Source organism: Motacilla alba, chromosome 1 (genome assembly GCF_015832195.1).
Source record: "Motacilla alba alba isolate MOTALB_02 chromosome 1, Motacilla_alba_V1.0_pri, whole genome shotgun sequence".
NCBI classification, from domain to species: domain Eukaryota; kingdom Metazoa; phylum Chordata; class Aves; order Passeriformes; family Motacillidae; genus Motacilla; species Motacilla alba.
Window position 1 is genome coordinate 99,763,125 of NC_052016.1, and position 22,760 is coordinate 99,785,884.

At 39.2% G+C, this 22,760-nt stretch overlaps 1 protein-coding gene across 10 annotated transcripts in view; it reads right to left on the reverse strand.

The window, feature by feature from the left end:
• Nucleotides 1-22,760, reverse strand: part of ARHGEF7 (Rho guanine nucleotide exchange factor 7) — a 115,845-nt gene that overhangs the window by 57,724 nt on the left and 35,361 nt on the right. For 5 of the 10 annotated variants that reach the window (XM_038128154.1, XM_038127891.1, XM_038128564.1 and 2 more), the window contains exons 3-6: nt 12,872-12,883; nt 11,771-11,855; nt 9,204-9,334; nt 6,578-6,779 (exon numbers count right to left, since the gene is read on the reverse strand). In XM_038128154.1, the coding sequence (XP_037984082.1) occupies nt 6,578-6,779; nt 9,204-9,334; nt 11,771-11,855; nt 12,872-12,883 (430 nt within the window). Of the gene's footprint in view, nt 1-6,577; nt 6,780-9,203; nt 9,335-11,770; nt 11,856-12,871; nt 12,884-13,988; nt 14,158-20,843; nt 20,964-21,084; nt 21,653-22,760 lie in introns of those variants that run through there. The other 5 variants (XM_038128230.1, XM_038127985.1, XM_038128481.1 and 2 more) reach the window with 3 other exon arrangements.

Consider the following 22,760-nt stretch of genomic DNA (forward strand, 5'->3'; position numbering starts at 1 on the left):
TTGTTATTTTAAAGGGTGCAAAAATACCTCTCCTCACTTAAGCTGCTGAAGAAAGTGGGAGTTTTTTTGCTGAAACATATAGAGTCATTTATATTGCCAGCTGTGCAGCTGATTCAGTTATCCAACAGAGACACTCACACGTCCAAATTCAGATTTAAAGACAGGATAGAAAAAAAGAATCACACATTCATATAATTTTGCCTGAACAGTCATAATCAACATCTAGCTTTTAAAATGTAAAGGCCATTTTTATTGCAGAAACACAGAATCAGACACAGCAAATTAGTCCATCTGTCTATCATGTCTGGTATTCTGCCTCCAAGCAGTGCCTTGCTTCATAATGAGGAATAAGAAACAGTCTTGCTGCAATTAGCTTATTGCACAATGCATCACAGAGAAGAAAATCCCGATCTTGAACATAAGAAATAATTTTCTTTGTTTATGCTAAGTTAAGTGTCATTTATTATCCTTGGTAATAGAACATTAGAGTATTTTGCAAACAGAAGGTTTTCCATTAAACATTTCAAGGAGGTACCACCCCTATTCAGCACACTACATCTTTATGAAGTCTACAGGTTTCTGAAACATCAGCAAAACCCTGGCTCCTTGCCCATTCCACAGAGGCTCTATTTCTCAAAGCTCTAAAAGAGAGTGACCTGAGCCAGACACCAGCTTTTCCCACTCAGATTTTTGCATCTCCCTACTTTTCTCCAGCTGCAGAAAAAATATGTAAGAAATGCATCCCTTATATTAACATTGCATCCCTTATATTAACACTGAAAGCACAGTGAAAATGGCTCAGCACATGATTAAATCCAAAGCTGGCAGGCATCTGCTCAAGTACAGGAAGAGATGGTATCCTGCTGGTGACTGAACCAAGAGCTAAGTTACCCCGTCCATCTCTCTTGTGATCAAAGCATCGCATTCAACTGCCCTCAGCCACTCTTGATAATGCATTGTCTAGCAGCAGACCAGATGGACTCCACTGAACAGATCATCTTTGGGTGGAGCATGAGGGTAGCACAGGCTTTTAACATTACTTTTCCAGCAAATAATTATCCTCAGTGGAAGCAATTGCTTTTATAATCTTTCCCTAAGTGGTAGAAGATGCCACAAACTCCCTAAAATGAAGTTATCTTATTCTTTACAAATGTCTATTTATTGGCTGTAAAAAGACAATTTAGCCAATTCTTCACAATACTCTGTTTCTTTTTATTTTAACTTACGTACCTCCAAATCACCTGACATTCCCACAATCTCTCTCTTCTGTCATGTCTTCAGTTTATGCCATATTCATTTCATGCAACACTACTTTGTGCTACTCCACAGAGTATTTATTCCCTTCAGAACATACTTTACTAAAGCACTTTGACCCTACTGCTACAAGAACACCCCTGAATGTTTCTGCAATTACTGCACCATGGTGCATAATTTAAATAAAGAGATCTGATTCGGGTTATTTCATCCTACATTAGGGGAGGAAAGATGTGTCAACAAGAATACCAAAAGCTGTGTGGTCCCTATCAGCAAAGTGCTACAAGCAAGTTTCAGCTTCCTAGACAAATCAGCTCAAGTCCAGCATCAGGAGAGCAGACCTAAACCTATTCCCAGCTCTCAAGGGGGCTCAGGCACCGCTGCAGAGCTCCACTCTGCAATACAGACACCACCAACACTTCTGCCCCACAGCATTCACTGGTCCCAACCTCTATTTTATTGATGTCTGTAGGGTTACACTTGACAAGAGAAAACAATACTCCTCTGAGTATACATGGTTGGAGAAAAAAACTAACACTCTTCATGGAGTTGTAGCTATTTTTTCCTTGGCTTTTTTTTTTTTCCAAAGCCAAAAGTGTAATTTCTCCTTCCCTCACACACCACAGGATGGAAGCAGCTGACACTCTACCCCTCCACTATATTCTGACCTTTTCCCCACACTGATTTTGGTTTTTTTGACATCCAACTAAAAGAAACACTATCACTGTAATTTGCACTGGGCCTGATATTATTAACTGTCAAGAAAGCTTAACAGAGGCTAGGGCAGTAATGATACATTAATTTCTGCAAAGAATTAGAATAAAGTTTGTGGCATATCAAATGTACTTTGTACAAAGCTGCATTCCCTTCTGTGTACTCTCATGCCATTTAAAGGGATTATGCTTGGACACAACTCAGCAACGAACCATGTGTTGTTTTTTTTAAAAATCTGATTTACATCTGACAGTAGCTAAGCAAGTGCATCCCATTCCAGCTAACCACCATTCTTTTCATTGCAAGGAAACCCTCAAAACTAGGTCTCCAAACCTCTCTAAGCACCGTGTGAGACAGAAGCAGCACTGTAAGAGACAAGACTCCACCTATACCTTCACCTCTTCCTGTTCCATTTTATGTAAGCAACAACAACCTCAATAAGGTCACACTGTCAAGCATCTTAACAAGTTCACACATTATTTCCTACCCTCTGTCACATGTACTAGTAGACCAGGATAAAACCAAAATCCTTTCATTTCAAAGTACTTCCTGACTAGAGATCAAAGAACATTTAAAAACATAAGATTTTAGAGGGTTTGAAAATGGAAATGAAAACATGGAGGTGGGGGGAGGAAAGAGAAAATGGAAATGAAAACACAGAGGGGAGGGAGAGAGAAATGGACCTTTTTTTTTTTTCTGAAGTTCACAATGTAGGCATGTACCTGAATAGAAAACAGTAATTTTTTAATTTTTTTTACATATTTGATCATAACTATCACAACTTTAAAGAAATCCTCTTTTTTTTCCTTGGGTCAGAGAGGGGGACAGAATAAATACACACTCAAAAGCAAAACAAAAACAGTTTTTCATCTCAACAAATTTATTTTCCCCCAAAATAGTCATTGTCAAGCCTAAGAAAATGAAATGCCATGCTGTGCTCAACATTGTCAGTATGTGTCCTACAACCATTTATAGCTCACCTCATTAGCATTGTGTGCTAATTCTAACCGCTCAGGCACAGCTAAACAAACAAGTTACAGCCATGGCACAACCACTGTGAGATACCTTATCATGTGATATTCTCTGCTGGTGTAAATTGTGTAATGCAGCTTACTTTTCTTCTAAACACTTTAAGAAATCAATGTGGGTAAAGGCAGCTCCATTGCCTCACATCTCTTTCTTCCCTTCCTTGAATATATAACTTCAGAGCCACCATAAAAGCTAAGATTACATATCTACAGTTTTTTACACTAGAGGACTTTAATTTAGAACAAGAATCCATTTCTCTTAACATCTAATGCCTATGAAGCTTGTGAGAATTAAAACAGAAACACACATGCATAAATGATTTCACTCATTTCTTCTTTTACTCAATTTGCAGAAGTCAGGTTACAGCAGACTGAGGGGATTTAATTTAGTGAAACCCAGGAGCTTTAGTCATGTCCTGGGAGCTCTCCATAGAATGCATTATCCTATACAGAATTGCTAAGTATTTACAGTATTTTTAGCTACATTTCAGAGAAGAAAGAAGTGTAGAGTCATACTGCCAATGCCAGACCATTTTACAGAGTATGTTGAAAACAAATGATATATCCAGGATGAATGCTTTTTTTCATAGAGACTTTAATCAAGAGCATGTAGTTCAACAATCCTATCTGGATCTTTTTTTTTTAATCAATCTCTTGCAACACTGATAGAAAACACATTCCAAATTTGAGCTAGCAAGGCTGCAAGCTCTCCTAAATATTTTTAAAATGTGTACGGCAAAAAAAGAGCACTTTTATATTTCAACCTCATGTTTAAGGCATCAAGGCACTTAAAATACTTCTGAATTAGTAAAATCCTGAAGTGAGGTGCACATATAGTTACTAGGAAATAAAGAAAAGCAGACAGTGTAAGATTATCAACTCAAGAAATGCCAACTCTCCTGATGAAGACAAACTAAGAAGAGCAGGGACACAGGAAGGCAACAGAAATTACATATAACTTAGATGAAGCTTCTCAAGAATACCCACCTATTCAAACAATTTCAGAGCTTTGTAACAAACAGCATTACATCCTTGTTTCCACAAGGACAGCAGAACAAAGAGAGTCCAGCAGCAGGACAGTGACAATGCATTTGGATACAGAAGGGAGGAGAATTCCAGAAAAGCCCTCTGTCTAGGATCTTCAGCAATATCCATAAAGCAAAACTTAGTTTAGAAATGCTCATGACAAGTTTCATGGAAGCATGCAATAAAATAAAAAAAACAGTGCAGCAAAGTTACAACAACAGACTTCAAGTAAGAAAAATTCAGTAAATTTAAAAATAGGCATAAAAAAGTAGTCCCACTAGTAACAACATAAGCAGAATAGGCTCACAAGAATGATAATTCCTTTAAAAGTTAGTGGCATGTCCAAGAAAGAACAGAAAAAGTGGATGCAAACTGACATGAAGCAAATATCACAAATATATACATTGACCACAAACACACAAAAAGAAGCAAAAGTAAGCAGGAGAAGTCAGATCACCATTTAAAATACAACTAACATGGTCACGAGGGTAGTAGCAGCATGCATACCTACATGAAGGGGTAAAGCTAATCTGCAACTCCATAGTTACTAACACACTAAGAAGCTCTTGGTATGTCATGCTTCCTTCTACCACCCCCCATCCTTCTCACAAAAAAGTCAACTTCAGGCAACTCAAACATATACCTGCAAATGCATAAAAGCAGGTTAAAATTACTATTTTGATAAATTACACAGTACCTGCAGTGCTGATTTGATAGTAAGACAACTAGCTATATCCATATCTGAAACCAGAGAGGACAACTGAAGTTCCATAAAGTACTGGAAAAAGCCAAACACAGAAATTTTAAGATGGAGGAAGAAAAAGGAGAAAGCTAGTGAGCTACAGCTCAGTCATTTCAACTTTGTAATACTCAATGAACTAAGCTTCCTGAGAAGAGAAAAGCATGGGCACAAACAGAAGAAACTTCCATAGAAGAAACTGAATGTATGAGACAGCAGTCCAAGAATGCAAGAAGTCTTGCAGAAGTCAGAAAGGATAAACTGTTGTGGCAGAGAGAATACACCTATAAAGCAGAGGGAAAAGGACTTGGGAGAATTTTCTTCTGAGGGCAAGAAGTGAAAGTAAAAACCATGTCAGCCCCAGGGATCAGACAGGGTTGCAAGGAGCCACAAGTATCAGACTGAACTGATTGGCACTACAGCTTGTCTCTTTCTACTTACTTCACCCAAGTGCAGCATTCTCAATAAAACAAGAATCACTTAATTTCAGTTACTGGCAACTTCTGGTTCTTGCATGTTCACGGTTAAAGCATGCTTAATCTGGAGCTTAATTGCCTACCTAGGTTCCAGGAGTTGGAAGAGGTCAAAACTGCTGAAATCCAAACAAAATCCCTGCAGCTATGATTTAAATGATACTAAAACACTATAAACCAAAAACAGGCTTCAAGAATTGCTTCTCAGGATAAGCTGCATCTGAGAGATCTCTAAAGAACATGAAAGCCAAGTCTTACATTGTGACTGTGTCTGGGAGAAGCTAGTTGAAAAGGACAATGAAGCTGCAGACCTAAGACTAGCATTTTGCAGCAACAGACTGGAGATATTAAATCAAGAAAGAAAATAAGAGGATGCAACCAAAGGTGAAAAGCTAAGTTTTGAAATGGACTTCTGCTCCCACAACCTCACTGCTATCAGGCATCTGAATAGCTGCCTCATAATGGGAGGAAGAAAAAAAAGAAAGCCATGCCAAAGACTTTAGCACAGCCCCAAAGATATGTGTTTTCACTGGAGCTGTAACAAAGGAAACAGTGGTTAAGCCTTCCAGAGACCCTGGGTAATTTTATCCTACCAGGCTTATCCCTAATCTCTGAAAATAAGACAAGACAAGGAAAGACATGGGGTAAAAAAAGGAAATAAAGGAGACAGAGAAATTATGTCACCCACAGCAACATCCTAGTGGATTAAAAAGAAATGTTACTTCTGATATTCAGATGACATTTACAGAAGGCACTTTGACTGTGTAAAGTTCAAAATAAAACTTCAGTGGAAGGATGAAGCCTGTATGAAGCTGAAGGCACATGAACAAGAAAGAAAGTCACAAATACATTAGCTTTCAAAAGTAGATTTTGATGGAATTGGGTTTCCTTCCTGCAATTGTTTACTTCTAAGTAATGGGACGTATTGAGTAAATTCTTGTTAGATTTGAGGAGGCTTTTTTCTTGTTCATTTCTTTGTTTTTTGTAGGAAATCTCTCAGTATTTAAACCAAAAGCACCAATTCAAAGTCTGAGAGCATCTGAGTCAAAATCCTATATTCTAGGAATTCAGACCAAGGAAGTGAGAGCAGCCCCAATGTGACAGACAAGCAAACAGAATGGGGACTTTTCTGCATGCTTACTGCTGATTCAGAAGCCACTCTATACAGTGAACTGGGGTGAGGAAGTGTGAGCTCCTGAGCATTATTCATTGCTGTGAACGATGTTCTGTAAATAAAATCAAGCTTAAACAAAAAGCATTAGAAGTTTTAATGAATCAACCAACCACCAACCTCTACCCAAAGCAAGAATTTCTGCAAATATGCTCTCCGCTTCAAAACTCACCATTTGATTTAATTTCTCGTACGTAGTTACTTGGAAACCACCCTGTTTTTCCATTCAAAGTTCCTTCCCACCAGCCTCCTTCTTCCACTCTTGTAACATGAATAATATCACCTTTTGAAAAAGAAAGTTCATCTTCATTTGTCTGTTGAAAATTAAATTTGGCTCTCACCACCAACTGATGGTTGCCGTTATCTGTCATGTCCTAGTAAGAGAAAACAAAGAATAAAATGATCATTAGAGACTTGAACAATATTTCCATGAGCAAAACAGAAATGTCCATAAAATGGAAATAGCCTTTCCTCCACACACAACAGTTCCGACATATTTTTACTTGAAAGCCTTTATAAGGTGCAATTTAGTATTTCCAGTATTTCTGTGATTTTTAATCTACAGATTTTTATCAGCCATGGGAGTAGATGTTTTACTTATTAAAGCTCCACCAAATCAGAAGGGGTTAACAGCTAAAATGAGAGTAATTATTGCTCTCACAAAAAAAAAAAAAGAAAACATATGCATTTTTCTATAACTAGCATAAATTGAAACTGCCTTTGACAACTACAAAGAAACAAAGGCTTTACATTACAGAGTGTTTCCCTAAAATTCTCTGTACTGCAAGGAGGGAAAAACTGAGCTGGGTTTAATTTAATTTAAGATATATCAAGAGTTTGCAGCTCAAAACCTTTTCCTTTTCTTTTTTCCTGAAACAAATCAGGTTAGTGGCTTCCACAGCTGAAGGTACAAGTCTCTATGGCCTGCCAAAGAAGAAGTGTTATTTCACAAAACCTATGAAAGAATTACAACTTACCTCGACTAAGTACTCCCAAATAATTTCTCTGAAGGCTAGCAAAGCTGGAAGCGTGCAGCAGTCAAACTTGCAGCTGTCCATATACACTAGGTATGCATGCTCATCCCCAACCGTGGATGCAAAGGCAGATTATCACTCTGTCCTAACATCTAAATGTTCTTTGAAGTAACTAATTAGTCTTTCAAATGAATGATTTTTAAATTTAGCATTTTGTCCTTGAATGTCAATTTTGGGTATGAAATTCAAGTATTTCATGAGAGTTTGGGCAAACCTTCATGCTAATAAGTGCAATACTTGGACAACTTTAAAACATTGCACTGTAACTGAGAGAATAGCTCCACAAATCATGTTTGCCTCTATCATAAGCAAGAATCAATACCTGTACAGCTAAAAACAAAGCTTGGTGAGCAAATGACCATGTAAGCAGTTCTAGTCAGCTATCCAGGTAGAACAGTTTCACCTACATGTTGCCTGTATAGCTGAGGTGATGAAAAGACTACATGCTGTCACTAGGATCCTACACGTCAGCTTAATTCATAACCCCAGCAATCATGTTATTGTATCACAGCTCAATATGACTTTCATCAGAGTTAGTAGCTGAGAAACTACAGGAAAATGAGGGCAAACACAACTTTGAAAACATGCAGAAAGTCCCAAGATAGTGCAAGTCCCAGTGTTTGACTATGAGATTGGCACATTTTCAAACAAGTGCCTCTGCCTTAGTCCTCTGCTGGTACATTATGGGCTTTCATCCTCTCTGCTCAACAAGAGAGAATGTTTGGGTCTAGTAAACAGTTAAAAACCACAAAATAAGCAGAAACACTGCACAGTGAGATCAACTACAAACCCTATGCTCTGCCAGTATGGCTTTCCAGCAGAGGAAATGAGTACAAACTTGGTCAGAACAGTTCCAAACAGATCATCTACACCAACAAAACTAAACTAGGAATTTCCTGGGTTTGGCCACTAGCTCTTTTTCTCTCCTTCTTGCACTTCTCTGCTCTAACTTTGCAAAGAGCAACTCAGATCACCAAAGTGATAAAAACACTGAAAACTCTGATCACTTCAGTGATCCAGCTAACAGACAGTCCCACCAACTACTGCATCTGCAAAACTGAGTGGGCTGTGAACAGCAGAACAGGAGCTCTAATTAGTGTCCCAGGGCAAAAACTTCCACAGGCTCTGCTACCAGATAAAACACATTACACACCTAAGAAAGCCACGGATTAAGCAGCTTTCATTAGGGATCTGAACCCTCCTTGCAAACCTTCAGCGACTAAAAGAACATTTTCTCACAATTTCCATGAGGTATGCAACCTTGAATTCAGCTGTACTATAAAACAATGGCCCACACAACTCAGTTACCCAAAGGCAAGTTGAAGGATCAACCTTGAAATATAACAGAAAACAAACAACTACCACTACTGCCAAAAGTAGAAGTATCACCTTCACAGAGAATAACATTCAATCATCATCCCTAAACTCAGAGAGAAAATGAGATTTTTGCCTTTGGAAAAGCAAGTCCTTACACTGAGAAGAAAAACACAAATCCAGGAAGATACTGTCTGTGCAGACAACATAGAGCACTAAAGGAGGAAAAAATAGTTTGAAGTTCACATAAAGCTGCATGTATTTTAAAACACCATATAAAAAGCTGCAAAAAGAAACTCACAGGCTAAAAATACAGAACTGAAAGAGAAGAAACAATTACTTCGCTACATTGTCATTTACTTACAAAGCTCATTAAAAAAAAAAGAGGAGAAAAAAGGGGGGGGGGGGGGAATACCACACCACAGCATACTTCATTCACACAGCACTTACCAAACTCCGATACTGTCCCTGAAAGAGTTTTGAAGTTCTACTGTGTGAAGACTGGGATCCCAAAGAATCAAAGGATTTTATCCGATGAGATGAGGGACGTGCACATACAGAGTCACTGCCCAGCCCTATGTCTGTAGGAGGGTGGGAAAAAAATTAAATATTAGAATTCTAACAATCTGCATCTATAACTTCTGCTTATCTCTGTAAATTTCACATGCTTCAAGCAGATTTGATGAATCTGCAGTTACTCAGTAATTCAAGATTCAAAAAATGATAGCAATAAATAATCTAAAATCCTGAGATATTGACAATTTCTTCCCCACACAGACAAGAAAACAACTTGCCCTGCTTAGAGAGAGGAGGGTTAGGGTTGTATTTTTCTATTCCTACTCACTACCAGTCTATTTAAAGGTAATTAACCAGCATCATTTTAGCTAGTAGCCAAGAATTTTGACTGCATAAAACTTGCTTGAAGTGAAGCCAGCCACATCTGTTTCTTAGCTCTTCCCACAGGCCCCCATCTCCTTCTCAATTAAAACATTCCTTCCACTGTCTCTTTTCCTACATTCCTTTGCCTCATCCCCGTTTTTGGGGTTTTTTTTTTTGCCAACTAAGCTATTTTTTCTTCTTTGGAGGGAAGACTAGGAATAGAAGAAAGAAAAATGGTGCTTCTCAAGTAAACAACACCTTCCCAAAACATTTCTCCTCTTTCATTTGTCTGACCTCTGAGAAGCACACCCATGTGGTATGTTCACCTGAAGGGTTGTGTGCCAGCAGGGGCAGCTGGGGGTCCCTTGTGGGCTGGGAGGCACCGAAGGAGCAGCAGGACAGGGCTCATCCCACCATCCCAACCAGGAGGGGGGCAGCTGGGGGCACCAGGGCAGCCCCAGCCCTGGACACTGGGCTGGCACCTCCCTGGGATGGGATGTTGCCAGCCAACAAGGGAGGGTGTGTCCTGTGGATTACTGAGGCACAGCCAGCCTGCGGCTGCACCAAAAGCAGCTCCCAAGAGCCAGGTTCAGCGCTGGCTGCAGCCTCCTTCCTTGATCCCACCACTCCAGAGATAGATACCACAATGGAGTGAAAACCCACAGAATTCCTTCATCTGTAATCATGCCCTTTACTCACATTCCTCATATTGTAGGAAGACCTATCTCAGAAGAAGCTGTGCAGATCCACACGGGGATCTGAAACCCATCTTCCAATACTAGAGCAGAGAGATACAGTCTAAAATGCCTGCTACACAGCTACCCTGTTAATGAAAATTGTTTGGAAGAACAAGGAGGTCTATGCTTGCCCCTAGGAATGAGACAACACCAGAGCTTGCATGTGGTATGGAAACCAAAAATCAAAATCACCACCACATGCCCCCACCATGAAAGTAATCAGCTCAGGTCCCTTCTAACCAACTGCAGTTGAGGCTCTTTGACACAGGCCTTAATCCACAGATATCTGGACAAAACAGCCACACTTGTTCTCCACTTTAACAACAGCAAAGGCAGCAATGGCCAGTGTACAGCAGTTTTAAAGAGGTACTGCACTGGTTTGCATTTGCACTTACACTTGAGATGAGAGGCAGTATCTCCAACTGGTCTAAACAGCTTCAAAGAAGTCAACGGTATTACTCCATGCCCATTCATTAAAACTAAGATTTAGTTGCAAAATTTAATTTTAAGGGGTGCTTTCTAATGCAAGGAAAAAAAAATAACCCACCAAAACCACAAAGTCTCTCATGAAACAGACAAGAGATTAAAAATGTCACAAGATACTTATCTCATTAGTATTAAATAAAGTAACACACATCACTGACTTTTCTATCACCTTCTCTTCCTTGCACAAAAACTGACACACACAATTTTAGACTCTCTCTAAGACTCTGACATGATGACCAGTAATGAAACTTGCTGCTGATGGTGGAACAAGAAGAAACCAAAAGGGCCAATGTCAACATTTCTTGACTGTCCCAGGGTCCAGCTGGCATAATTTAGCACAGCCTCACCCTACAATGATGGATGGACACCTCTCACCTGTCTGTTATTTCTACAGCTCTCTCCCCTCCCACCAAAGAACTTAAGGTGAGTAGTTCATGACTTCTAGCTGCTAAATGAATGAAATACGTGGCTTAAGGGATCAAAGACATTGGATATCTTTTTGTTATTGGCAAGAAAGGATAGCACTGCGAAATGTAGGCTGGGGAAGGAAAAATGCTGCCAAGCTGTTCAAATAGGAGAACGACAGAATGGAGCAAAAGTCAACTTTAGTAGTTCAAACTTGGAGGAAAAAGAAAAACAACCTAAAAAACAGGCTTTTCTGAAAAACACAATTTTTCTAAATTGCTTGCCAGCTTAAAGGCTTAGCCTTAGCTCTACCACAAAGCCTTCTCCTGCAGATGACATGACTAGAGAACCCAGAGCCACTGCAAAGTTTTAAAAGCATGAACTTCAACAAAAGCTTGTTTAAAATACTGCATATGTTCACATCATCATGGGTACAACACAGGTATAAATATACACTGATGCAAGGTGAAAGCAGCAGTAAGCCAGCACAAGACAGAGCAGTTTACTTACCTGCAGTCACCTTATTTAAAGCCACAAGAGAGCTAAGAACTTTGCTGAAATTCTGTCCCTGATACAGGTCATTTGCATCAAAAGTCTGAAAAACAACCAAAAAACAAGTAGTTAAGTCACAGAAACAAGCCTTTAAGCTTGCACATACAAACCACAACTGTAGAAGCTATTGCATGATCAAAGTATCAGTCTTTTAGTGGTTGTTATGAACCAGTAAAATAGAGGGGGAAGTTGGTTCTCCTTAAATAAAAGTAAAAACCCCAACAAACTATGACACTTTTAAATGGAAATATAGCAACAGCTGCATTTGAAAAAAAAAATGAAGAACTGAGAAAACAAAAATATCAGGTATCATTAAATTACAAGAATGTTGAATAAAACAAGTATCAGAAGTTTTCCTAAGACATTTTGGCCAAAAAAGTTACTGGGAACCATTACTCTAAGCATACTCTTCTTTTTCTGTAGCAGTGCATAGGCATTGTACCTGATTTTTCATAATGTACTTTGAAAATAACTAATACAACCTACATGCTATCTCTTTACAAGACACAGAGGAAAACAGCATTCCTGAACATTAATGAATTTTAAAAACAATTAAATTGCTGGACAGGTTAGATCAAGGATGAGGTTTGGGAAGAGGACAGATGAAAGGAGAGGTTCATTTTATTTTTATTTTTTCACTGTGGTAAGGCGATCCAAACCTTAAATTATTTTGCAGAAAACACTCCAGCAACTTTCAAGCACTGGGTGATGACATTAAACATCTGGATTTTTTGGGGAAAAGAGGACATTTTTTTAAAAAAGGAAAAAACCCCACAAACCCATATTTGCCTGAGGTAATGGAAACACTCATCCAAAATCTCATGAAAATAGCTTTTGCAATAGATTCTGCATAGGTTGAAAGAACTCACAGTACTCCTTTGTACAAGACTAGAAAGCTGACAATAAAAGACAGCTGCTGCAGTTCTTCCAAATGATTTAAGAAACAGAAAGATACTTAGTTTTCTGCAATGAAGCAGTTTTTATCTAAAAACTCAACAAAAACCAGTTCACTTTTCTGACAACAGACCCATCCCACAGACACTATCAGAAAGTCCTTACCCAGAAAACAGCCTTCACAGACAGGAGAGGAAAAACTCATAATCCCAGGGGAGAAGCGAGAAAGGAACAAAGAAAGGCCAGTTTAACCCAAGAGAAGCAAAAGTGTTAACAAAAGCTATGAAAGTAACCACAGAAGGGGCAGCCAGACCAGTTCTGACTGGTGATGTAATATCACAGGGAAGGTAGAACAGATTTAGGAAACATTTAATGACTGTGTTACTCAGTAAAAAAAAAAAAAAAACCACAACCAAAACTCCCAATGCATCCACACTATTTGAGGCACCTGCATACATTCATATGCTCATTTGTCCCCCCTCAGACTGAGGATCATCTCTGGTCCCAGAAAGCAACAGTTCTAGCTGGGCTGTACGGGTGCCAACATCCCTCAAGCTTGAGTAGCATTTACACAGCTCAGAAAAGCAAGGCCACACAACACACACACGGTATCAAGCAGTCAGAACCACACAACAGTATACTCCAAGCAGTTATTGCTCACATAAATAAAGTCAAATAACTACTTCAACTACAAGTTTCACTGGACTAAAGATAACTTAAAAATACTTCTCTTAGTTATTTGAAGCTGTAAGGAGTAAGGGGAGGCACCAGGGAATTGCCTAGGTGTGAATTTTGTAAGGCTTTTTCTCAAACACAAGGAATATTAAAAGACTATGTACACAAAAAAGGCATTAAGGAGAAAAAAAATAATCTGATTTAACAAACAGACATGATAGATTTTATTAACAGCATAATTTACAAAGTCAAAACCAGGCTGGAGATCAGCTTAACCACTGCTCAAATTGGGGGGGAAAATTAAGCTGCTATGAAACAAGAAAGCATTAAGAGTGTGAAATTTCCATTATTACTACACCCTTATTGTGGTAGTTTTTAAACAAGCTTGAAGTGTAAGTAAGCTTGAAGTGTGAACAGAATCACAAAAGCCTAACCCTGATCTTAAAAAAATTAAATACATGAGAGAGGTGCTCACGCAGAAACCAGAACTGGATCAGAAAGGGACAACAAGGGAGAAAGAGAATGACTAAGAAAGGGAACATTTTAAAAAAGATTACAAATTATAGCTTAAACTACAAAACCTTAAAACAATCCATTTTAATCTCACCTTCATTCTGGATTCTGATAGAGCCAAGAGCTCTCCACAGTCAGGCTAACTTGAGAACAAAAGGTTGAGAGGAAGCCCCGTTTCCTGCTACACTCAGACTATAGGGGATACCAAGAACAATTTGATTGGATCATCCCAACACCTACAGTGCCATAAAAAACCTGTATCCAGGACATGCATCCAGTCTGCTCACAGGAAACAACACAATGGGAGGATGCAAGAAACATTTGCTTCCTTGTGATTTTACATGAAGCAATTCTGACAGGAAGCCACCCTCAGCAGATCGTGGCCCGTGTGTTCAGCAGCAGCCTACAATAAAGGGGGAGGGGGACATGACTCCCTCCACAGGGGTCTTCTCCTAACATAGCAAACGTTTAAGAAATAACTATCCTAGAGAGGCAAAAGGTAAGGGAAATTAAATAAGTGTTCTAAAGTTTTAAGGATAATTCTTGATTATAAAACCTTTATCTCAAAACCAAAAAACCTAAAAAACAAAACAAAAAAAACCCCAAAGAAATACACTACACACACAAAAAAAAAAAAAAAAAAAAAAACCCCAAAACCCAAAACCCCCACACCCCACCAAAACAAAACAAAAAACCAACCAAGCAAAAAAAAAAAACCCTGCTAACCACTTACACCCTTCTCCCATATTAGTGGAGGTTTTCTCATTTCACAATACATATGAAAATTTTGACAGAGTAAGAAAATCAAGTAGCCAGAGAAAACAATCTACTCCAGGTTTTCAAAGGAAGTCTGACTTGCATGTGGCTTGTAATCTTTATTCTGGTAATTATGGACAAATCAGCTCTAGAACTGACTCTCAAAATTTATCTTGATGTTAAAAAGAGTAACTTCTCATTCAGTGACACTGGATAGCAAACTACCCCCCCCCCCCCCATCCACCATACAGCACACCCAATTCTTCAATTACAAAAATCAAAGCTGGATTTTGAGATCCAAATATCAAGCCAAACTATTTTTATAATACAATATATTACCAAATAATAAGGTCTGCATACTAAATTACTTCTATAATACTGGCATAACCCACTTTTCTAATCACAGCAGAGGCACAACATGAATTCAAAGCTGCACATCCCTACAGCTCTGTAAACCTAAAACCACAAACACTTAGAAAGGTATTACTTTGCAAATATTAAGATCTGTCTTTTGAACAGTATGGAATGGGTATATATAGATATTAAACAAAGCTTTATGGAAAAAAATATTTCCAGTATGTCCTCGACTTCCAGGCAAACAAAATTTATAACTCTGTAGAGACTCCACCTGTGACAAATTTCACCCTCTTTTTCATTCAATCCTTACTGTCCACCAAGAGTCAGATTAAACATTAGTAGGAATACAATAATAAAATCATCATAAATCAGATGAGGACCAAGCTAAGCCAAATCTTTTGAACAAACTATTTAACTATACCTTTGTTATTAAATACCACAGAATTGCCCACATGCACATACGCCTTACATAAGCATTAAGATGAGGAGGAGAATGGGGTGATGCTCAGAGCGATGGTGTTTGTCTTCCCAAGTCACCACTAGGAGTTATGCAGCCTGGCTTTCCTGGAGATAGCTGAACTGCCTGCTGGATGCAATGGATTCACTCCTGGTTCTGCTTTGCTGGCATGCACAGCTTCAGCTGTGCCCATGACACTGCCTTCACTCCTCACCTGGGGAGTTCTCTCACCTGTTCCCTTCTGAATCTCTCCCCCGCTCCACCAGGGCAGAGCGAGAGTGTGGCTGCCTGCAGCTGCACTACAACAACACCCCAATGGATACCATGTTCTAAAGGCAGGCCAGCTGAGGCTAGCAGTGACCTGTAAACACCACTGTCAATAACACTCTAGAGCACTCTGGCACTTTTGGTCACTGACTGCCAAGGCCTGCCACTTGCCCACCCACAGATCCTGGCTTCCCCTTCCACACACCACACTAATTCCAAACACACAAGGCTGGCTTCCCACAACTGTATATGCATTTTCTGCCCTCAGATTTCAATTGGCTACGTACTTCATTGATAACAATTCTATGACCTCTTCCGAGTCATTAATGAAATGTTGCATAATGTGGTAGAGTAGCAACAGCAGCAAAACCCCTACAGCAAGATATACACTGGATGGTCATTCTCCATTTGAAATTATAATGAAGTTTATTAATAAGCCAGTTTTTAAACTCACTTCATGACAGCCATTTTCACTTTTCCATTACTGACATTTCTTCAACACCAAACAAAATGCCTTAGAGATTCATTTCATCCACATACTGGCTGTTCAACTACCACTTTTACCCTCTGATTCTAAACAAGATTAAACTCTGCATGGATCTGCTTAAACTCCATAACATTCAAAATTACCTGAATGTATTATTAGGACAATTTAAAGTCATCTAAACCACTAATCCCCAGTGGATGGAGACTTCTGTTCAGGGTTTCTCATCTAATAGCAATAAGAAAATAAAACTTACATAACAATGACTATCCCTCGTGTCCCTGCAACAACCAGTACCTACTGAAAGGAAAAAAACACTACCAGAGAGCTTGATGAAAGAAAAAGGAAATGAGAAAATAAAGCTGAAAATATACCTGGTGAGAGCAGACTACAGCATGCAGTAAGCCTGCAGCAAGATCCTTTTCTTCAAATCAGTCAGTTTTAAAGGCCTTGTGTAACCTTCATACTAGTTTATTTCCCCCTTCTAGACCTTAAAGTCAGAATCCAGTTATGGAGGAAGTATTTTTAAAATAAAGGTACTTCACCTGATAAAGCCAGTTCTACAACTGAAGACAGGGGGAAAAAAAATAATTGGGGGTAGTTCAGCCAAGCTTTCTTCTGACACACACTTTCTTCAAATAAGTCTTCTGCAAACCTTAACTTGCTTGTATCCTTAAACCAGCAGGGCATCAGTAAGGTTGGATCTAACAGTCACAGCAAGAAAAGTTCATATACCGGTTAAGAGTAAAATGGAAACATTTTTCCTTGCTAAACTTCTGCCTTGAATATACACAGGTACAGTATTCCCAGTGAGTATTAACACTTAAATCATCTGCCAAAACCAGGAGACAGCTTTCTTTACAGTACTGCACCACCAACCGCAGCAGCTGAGGAGCAGCCCAGGCATGTGTGCAGCACAGACAGGGCAGCTGCTGCTCACCTCCCCAGCCAGCCCCAAAAGAAGCTGTAAGCCCTGGGCTGTGTGTACTGAACCAGCAGGACTCTTTCCAGCTCGGCTTTGCAGCCTCCGGCCCCTCGTGCAAAAGCTGAGGAGAACACTGGCTCACACTGGCTCGCTCAGCCGGAGGAAATGAAAGGAAATGAGCAGAGTGGCCTGACAAAGCACAGCGTGACACACAACGTGTCCCTCCACCTGTTCCTACTGCACACGCTGCAGCGCTCTTGGCCACAGAAGCATGAATAAATAAGTGGTAGGGGAAAAAAAAAAAAAGCAATTCATGTTTAGAAACAGGTGATTGCAAAAAGCACTAGGAATCCCAACACCTTTCTTTGTTGTGCCACAATCCTTGGAGCAGCTGGAAAGAGGATGCCACGGAGGCCATCCACAGTTCACCTTCCAGTGATGACATCTAACACACCCAAGCTGAAAAAAAGATCCTGTAGGTAAGCCCAGAAGCAAATCACAGATTTGTTCATTTATTCTCACATTAGGTCAGCTCTAAGTGGTGCTGCAGCTATTATGCAGCAGCTGCTGCTCGAGCTGTGCATTATCATCTGAAAGCTGCAGCAGTGAAAGGAGAGATAAGAAAAGCAGGGAACTATGACAACTGAGAGGAAAGGAAGGGGTGAGGGGAGAAGAGATGATTACAAATGTTCTGGAAATCTCTATGAAGCATACTGTTGCCCAAATGTAGTACTGTACAGCACAAAAGAAAGCTAAAAAGAATAAGTTCTCTTTCAAAAATTAAGAGTAAGATAAAAGGAAAGGTTTGAAAATAACTGGAAGAACAGACCTGCAGTACATGATTTCTGTGCCATTCGGTAACATTTCACAAGACAAACATCAGTAATAAAGAATAAATAAAACTTAAGAGGTGGTCTAGAATAAATTTTGCTCATTTAAACCTGCTCCTCAAAAGTAAAAACCTAACTGTACTAAAACACCACATCACTTAGAAAGCTTTAATTCCTGCAACTGATAATGCTTTAATTTCTGAACTAGTAATACTTTTAAGATATAACACATTATCTACAAAAACAAACAAAACCAGCTGTAAAAATGTCTATGGAAGTTCATAGTGTCTGTGTGCACATCTGTGCGTGCGTGCATCCAGATACACATTTAAAACACAAATCCAAAGAGGACAAAGGTTAAAAAACCTGTTTTAGAACCTAAAGCTTTCCAGCTCCAAGAATTTTTGCCCAAACCCAGACACATCAAAGCACTAAGGATTCTACAGAGCATTAATTTAATACTGAACAACATTTTACCTAAGAAAGTGCTTCAAAGTAAACTTCTTACATACACAACCTATTTTTCATCAACACAAGCAAAAACATCATTTAAAAAAAAAGAAACACAAAGAAATGCTATATTTCCTTTTGGAGATGAACTGTACAATTTCTTAAGCTTTCAAAACCAATTTTTAGCATGTAACATTGCAAGTTAGTATCCTCAAATGAATTCTTTTGTAAGATGTCATACAATTTTGTATTTTTAAGCATAAACACCAACTATTTTCCTAGTAGTAGCAAAGCAAGATGTAATTTAGAAAGCATAAATAAAAATATTAGCACTGCCTACATTTCTGTAAGTAAAAAAACATCTATTCCAAATTTCTACCTGCAGAGCAAAACAAAAACTACATTTATTACACCTTCATCCTAAAGCACTTTCAAATTGCTTTGTAGGTTTTGGTTTATAGATGATATCACAAAGTGATAATCTCAGCTGACATAAAGAAAGACATTCAGTAGCACACAGTATTAATACACAATTGAGTAACATGGCTTAAGGAAGCTCACACTCCTGGAACTACAGGCAAAAAGAAAAGTTGTTGGAATTGATTTACCAAAGAAAATTTGATCGGGACAACACTGTAGCTGCAAAATCTCAGTTCTTGCCAATGTAACAGGTTACACCTACATGCTTGGCTGAAACAGTAATTGCATAAGCACCTTCTAGTGCCAATGAAGAGAGGCACCTCTACAGGAAAACTGGCCAGAAACATACCCTGAGAAATTCAGATTATTCAGCCAGCAAAACCCATCTCTTCCCGGTATACACAGACAACCATGTACACTAGGTCTCCTAAAATAAATAAGGAAACACAGATGTGGAAATGCAGGCCAAAATACAAAGGGAATACTGTGTCCAAGTAAGAAGATACACAGCATTGAGAAAAAGAAAAAACAAGTATACATTTGGAAATACAGACAGCTCTGCTAACAAGCACAGTAAGCAGTCAGTGATAAAAATGGTGAAACTTAATTTTCACTACTAATTGTGCAAGGCAGACACTGCCAGTACATCTTATAAACAAGAACATGGTTAAACAGATATTTTCTTGGAGAAAATCACATGAACAAGGCAAAGGATTTTCCCACATGAAATAGACTGTAGAGAAGGAAAGCAGCTTCTAGGTCTTACTACTCTCCCCCCAACCCTACCCATCACAAGAACAAAGCTAACAACTACTCCAGGACTGCAATGCTGATTCTGAGAGCAGACACATCTATTTCATGAAACCAGTGCCTTCTTGTATGAATAGTCTATTAAAGATCAACGTCACATGAGAAAGACTGTGAAGTCAGTTTTTAGGGCTGCCTACAAGCCAGATGCTGGTAATCTGTTTGAGTACGTTTGTCAATAACTTACAATTACAAAAAACCAGAAGATCTGGCAGATTTTGGTCTTCCAAGCCCATGTGATGTCTGTAACACTATCAACTGGGCACCTTCCCAAGATTACAATCCCTCTTAGACATGAACAACAGCAAGTAAGGGGAGTAGCTGGTCCCTTGAGTGGCTGCACTGCTTTTGAAATCACAGTATTAGGTTACGATTTTGGGAAGCTACTCCTCAATTCCACAGTTTCTGCTACTCCAGACTCTGTTGGGCACTTAGCCTTTCAGCAACCCCATTCAACACTGACATGATGGAGCAGCATGGAGAACACAAGCCTTCCTGGGTTTCAGTTTAGAGCCCTGTCTATCGTGCCCTGTAGTACTAGTACTAGCTCACAGATTGGTGTCCCACCTTGTGTTGTCCTGCAACAGAATCTGTAAACTGTTCCCATTTTAGAGGGGAATAGTACATTATGGCATCATCATTTTCATACATTCACAATTTCTTCCTGACTTTTCTTTTTTTTCCTCAGTAATAAGTTAAAAAGAAACAAGCTATGAAAAAGCCTTAATGAAAGAACAACCTAAAAAAAGGTCTCTGGCACAAACTCCTGACCAACGCTTCATGCTAACTAAAAGTATCAGAAGCACTGAAAAGGAAAACTGACCTGAAATAGATCAGTCAGTCACAGTGGAAATCAAAATCACACGAGAGCAACAATGACAGTGATTAAGACTACCAAAACAGGATGCCCAAAGGGCCTGGCCAGGGTCTGGAAGTAGTTAATGAACATGAGCACTCAGAATGAAATAATCTCCTTCCCAATGGCTGAACTGAGTAGCGACACAATAAATATTTTAAGGCTCAGATTAAACCAGTTCCTAGGAAAGAGGAAGTTGATATATTCAGGAAATTTTCAACTAGGTTTCAAATGTTACAAAGGGAGAGTCTGCTTCTGGCATACTTGAATTGTAGCTTTATTTTCTAAAATAAAAAAAAAGTACACATCAGCTAAACTGTGAACATCTCCATACTCTTACCTAAAAACACAGGAAGGATGGCTTGCCACAACTGATTTCAGATGCCTTCTGTCTAGATGCATGTTCTGCCAACATTTCTCAACTAATTTCTGAAATATCAGCTTAGTTTCAAAAGCCATGCTGTATGGAGAGATGAAGAGAGGCCTTTACAATGAAGCAAAAAGCTTAATTTATATAATGAAAATTTTTGAGAGAAAAAAAAACCTAGGAAAGAGCGTGCTTCCAAAACAGGGATTGTTACCTGCAATCCAAATCTCCATTTGCAAGTCCAAGTACTGCAGGCACACAGTAGGATTGCTGAGACAGACTTGATTCAGAACTGCAGTGTTCAGAGCCACAGGCATGCCCAGAGCATGCCAGAGAGCAAGAGCTGGAGGTGGGTGAAAGGAGGCATCTTATTGCAAAAGATTTTGTACTACATGAGGTTATCATCTCCCTCCTAAAATAGTCTGCTGGCTGTTTTACTACACTACCACGTGCTCCAACCACAGTTTAAATGCCATCACATGCTCACATTTCATCTGGAACAAATGTGTGCAGCCAAGTGATCAGATGATGCACAGATTCAGCATCAATGGAGAATGAACTACGGACAGAGCACGAGCCAGAAGCACAGACCCACTGACCTCAAGCATGTTAATTCCCCCACTGCTTATCAGCTTGGGAGTCTCGTTTTGCTACGTGCACACATTCTTTTTAAAATAAACATCTTAACAAAAGAAACAGGAAAATCCTTGTAGCATTAAGTATGTACTAGTAGCCAAAGAAAAAAGACTGAGAGGGAATTGATATTCTGATAACAGTCAGAATTTGACTAAGTGTGATTAAACACATGTGAAAAAAAAGTGGGAGAATGGAATAAAGATAACAAAAAAAAACAATAATTAAAAAGAAAAAAATAAATGTTAATCAAAAATAATTTTCTAATAAAATCCCTTCTGGTAACGAGGGATTTAATAAAAAAATCTCAATTGCTTCCTTAATGCACTGTGGAATGTGCCAAAAATTAAGAATAAAGGCTTACTCAATTTTCATTTAGTTTGTTGAAACTTTCATTTAATTTAGAATCACAAAACGGAAAAGAAGTAATTCTCAAGTAGTTAGCAGAAATTAACAAGCCCCAAAACCAACACTTCAGGTTTCAACTACAGTAAATTAATTTCAATACTTCCCTGTTAAAAATGGATTGAAGAACACAAAGCTGTACACAAATCCCTGAGCTACAGCTCCTCCCAGCACACCCTTTTCCATCCCTAGGCTACCATTATGACTCCAGCTAGTAAAAATAATCTTTTACTAGGGCTGGATCTCTCCCTCTCTCCCAGGCACCTGCAACAATGTAATCCGGCATCCTTAACCATTCATTAACACTCATTTTGATGGAGCAGGCACAGGACTTTTATCTAGGGAGCAGGGACAAGCCTCACCACCACGTGCCGTGGTGACCAATCCCTCCTGCTGCGGCAGGGCTGGTGGAGCTGCCTGGGCAGCCCTGGCCAGTGTCTTTGGCCAAGGAAGAGAAACTGAAGCCAATTTAATGCCACAGCCTGTAAGGGGAGGGCATCCAGCAGCTGCCAGGCCAGCAGACAACTCATCTCTCTGAAGGACCAGGCACACACCAGGAGAGACACACAGCACATGTCCAGATAAAACCATTCCTGCTCTGATCCGCAAGGCCACAAATCAGGGCAAGATTTCAGGAGGAAAGTATCCCAGACCTTCTCTCACACCATTAAAGTGAACTCACAGAAAACTAATCCAGCAAGTAGAAAGCTTGCTGCAAATTTCATGAGCTAAACCAGTCCAGTATCAGACAAGACCAGCACCTGAGCCAATGCATGGGAGAGAAATATCCCATCTGCCAGGACAAAAAAAAAAACCCCAAACTAACAAACAAACCCACAAACAAACAAAAAA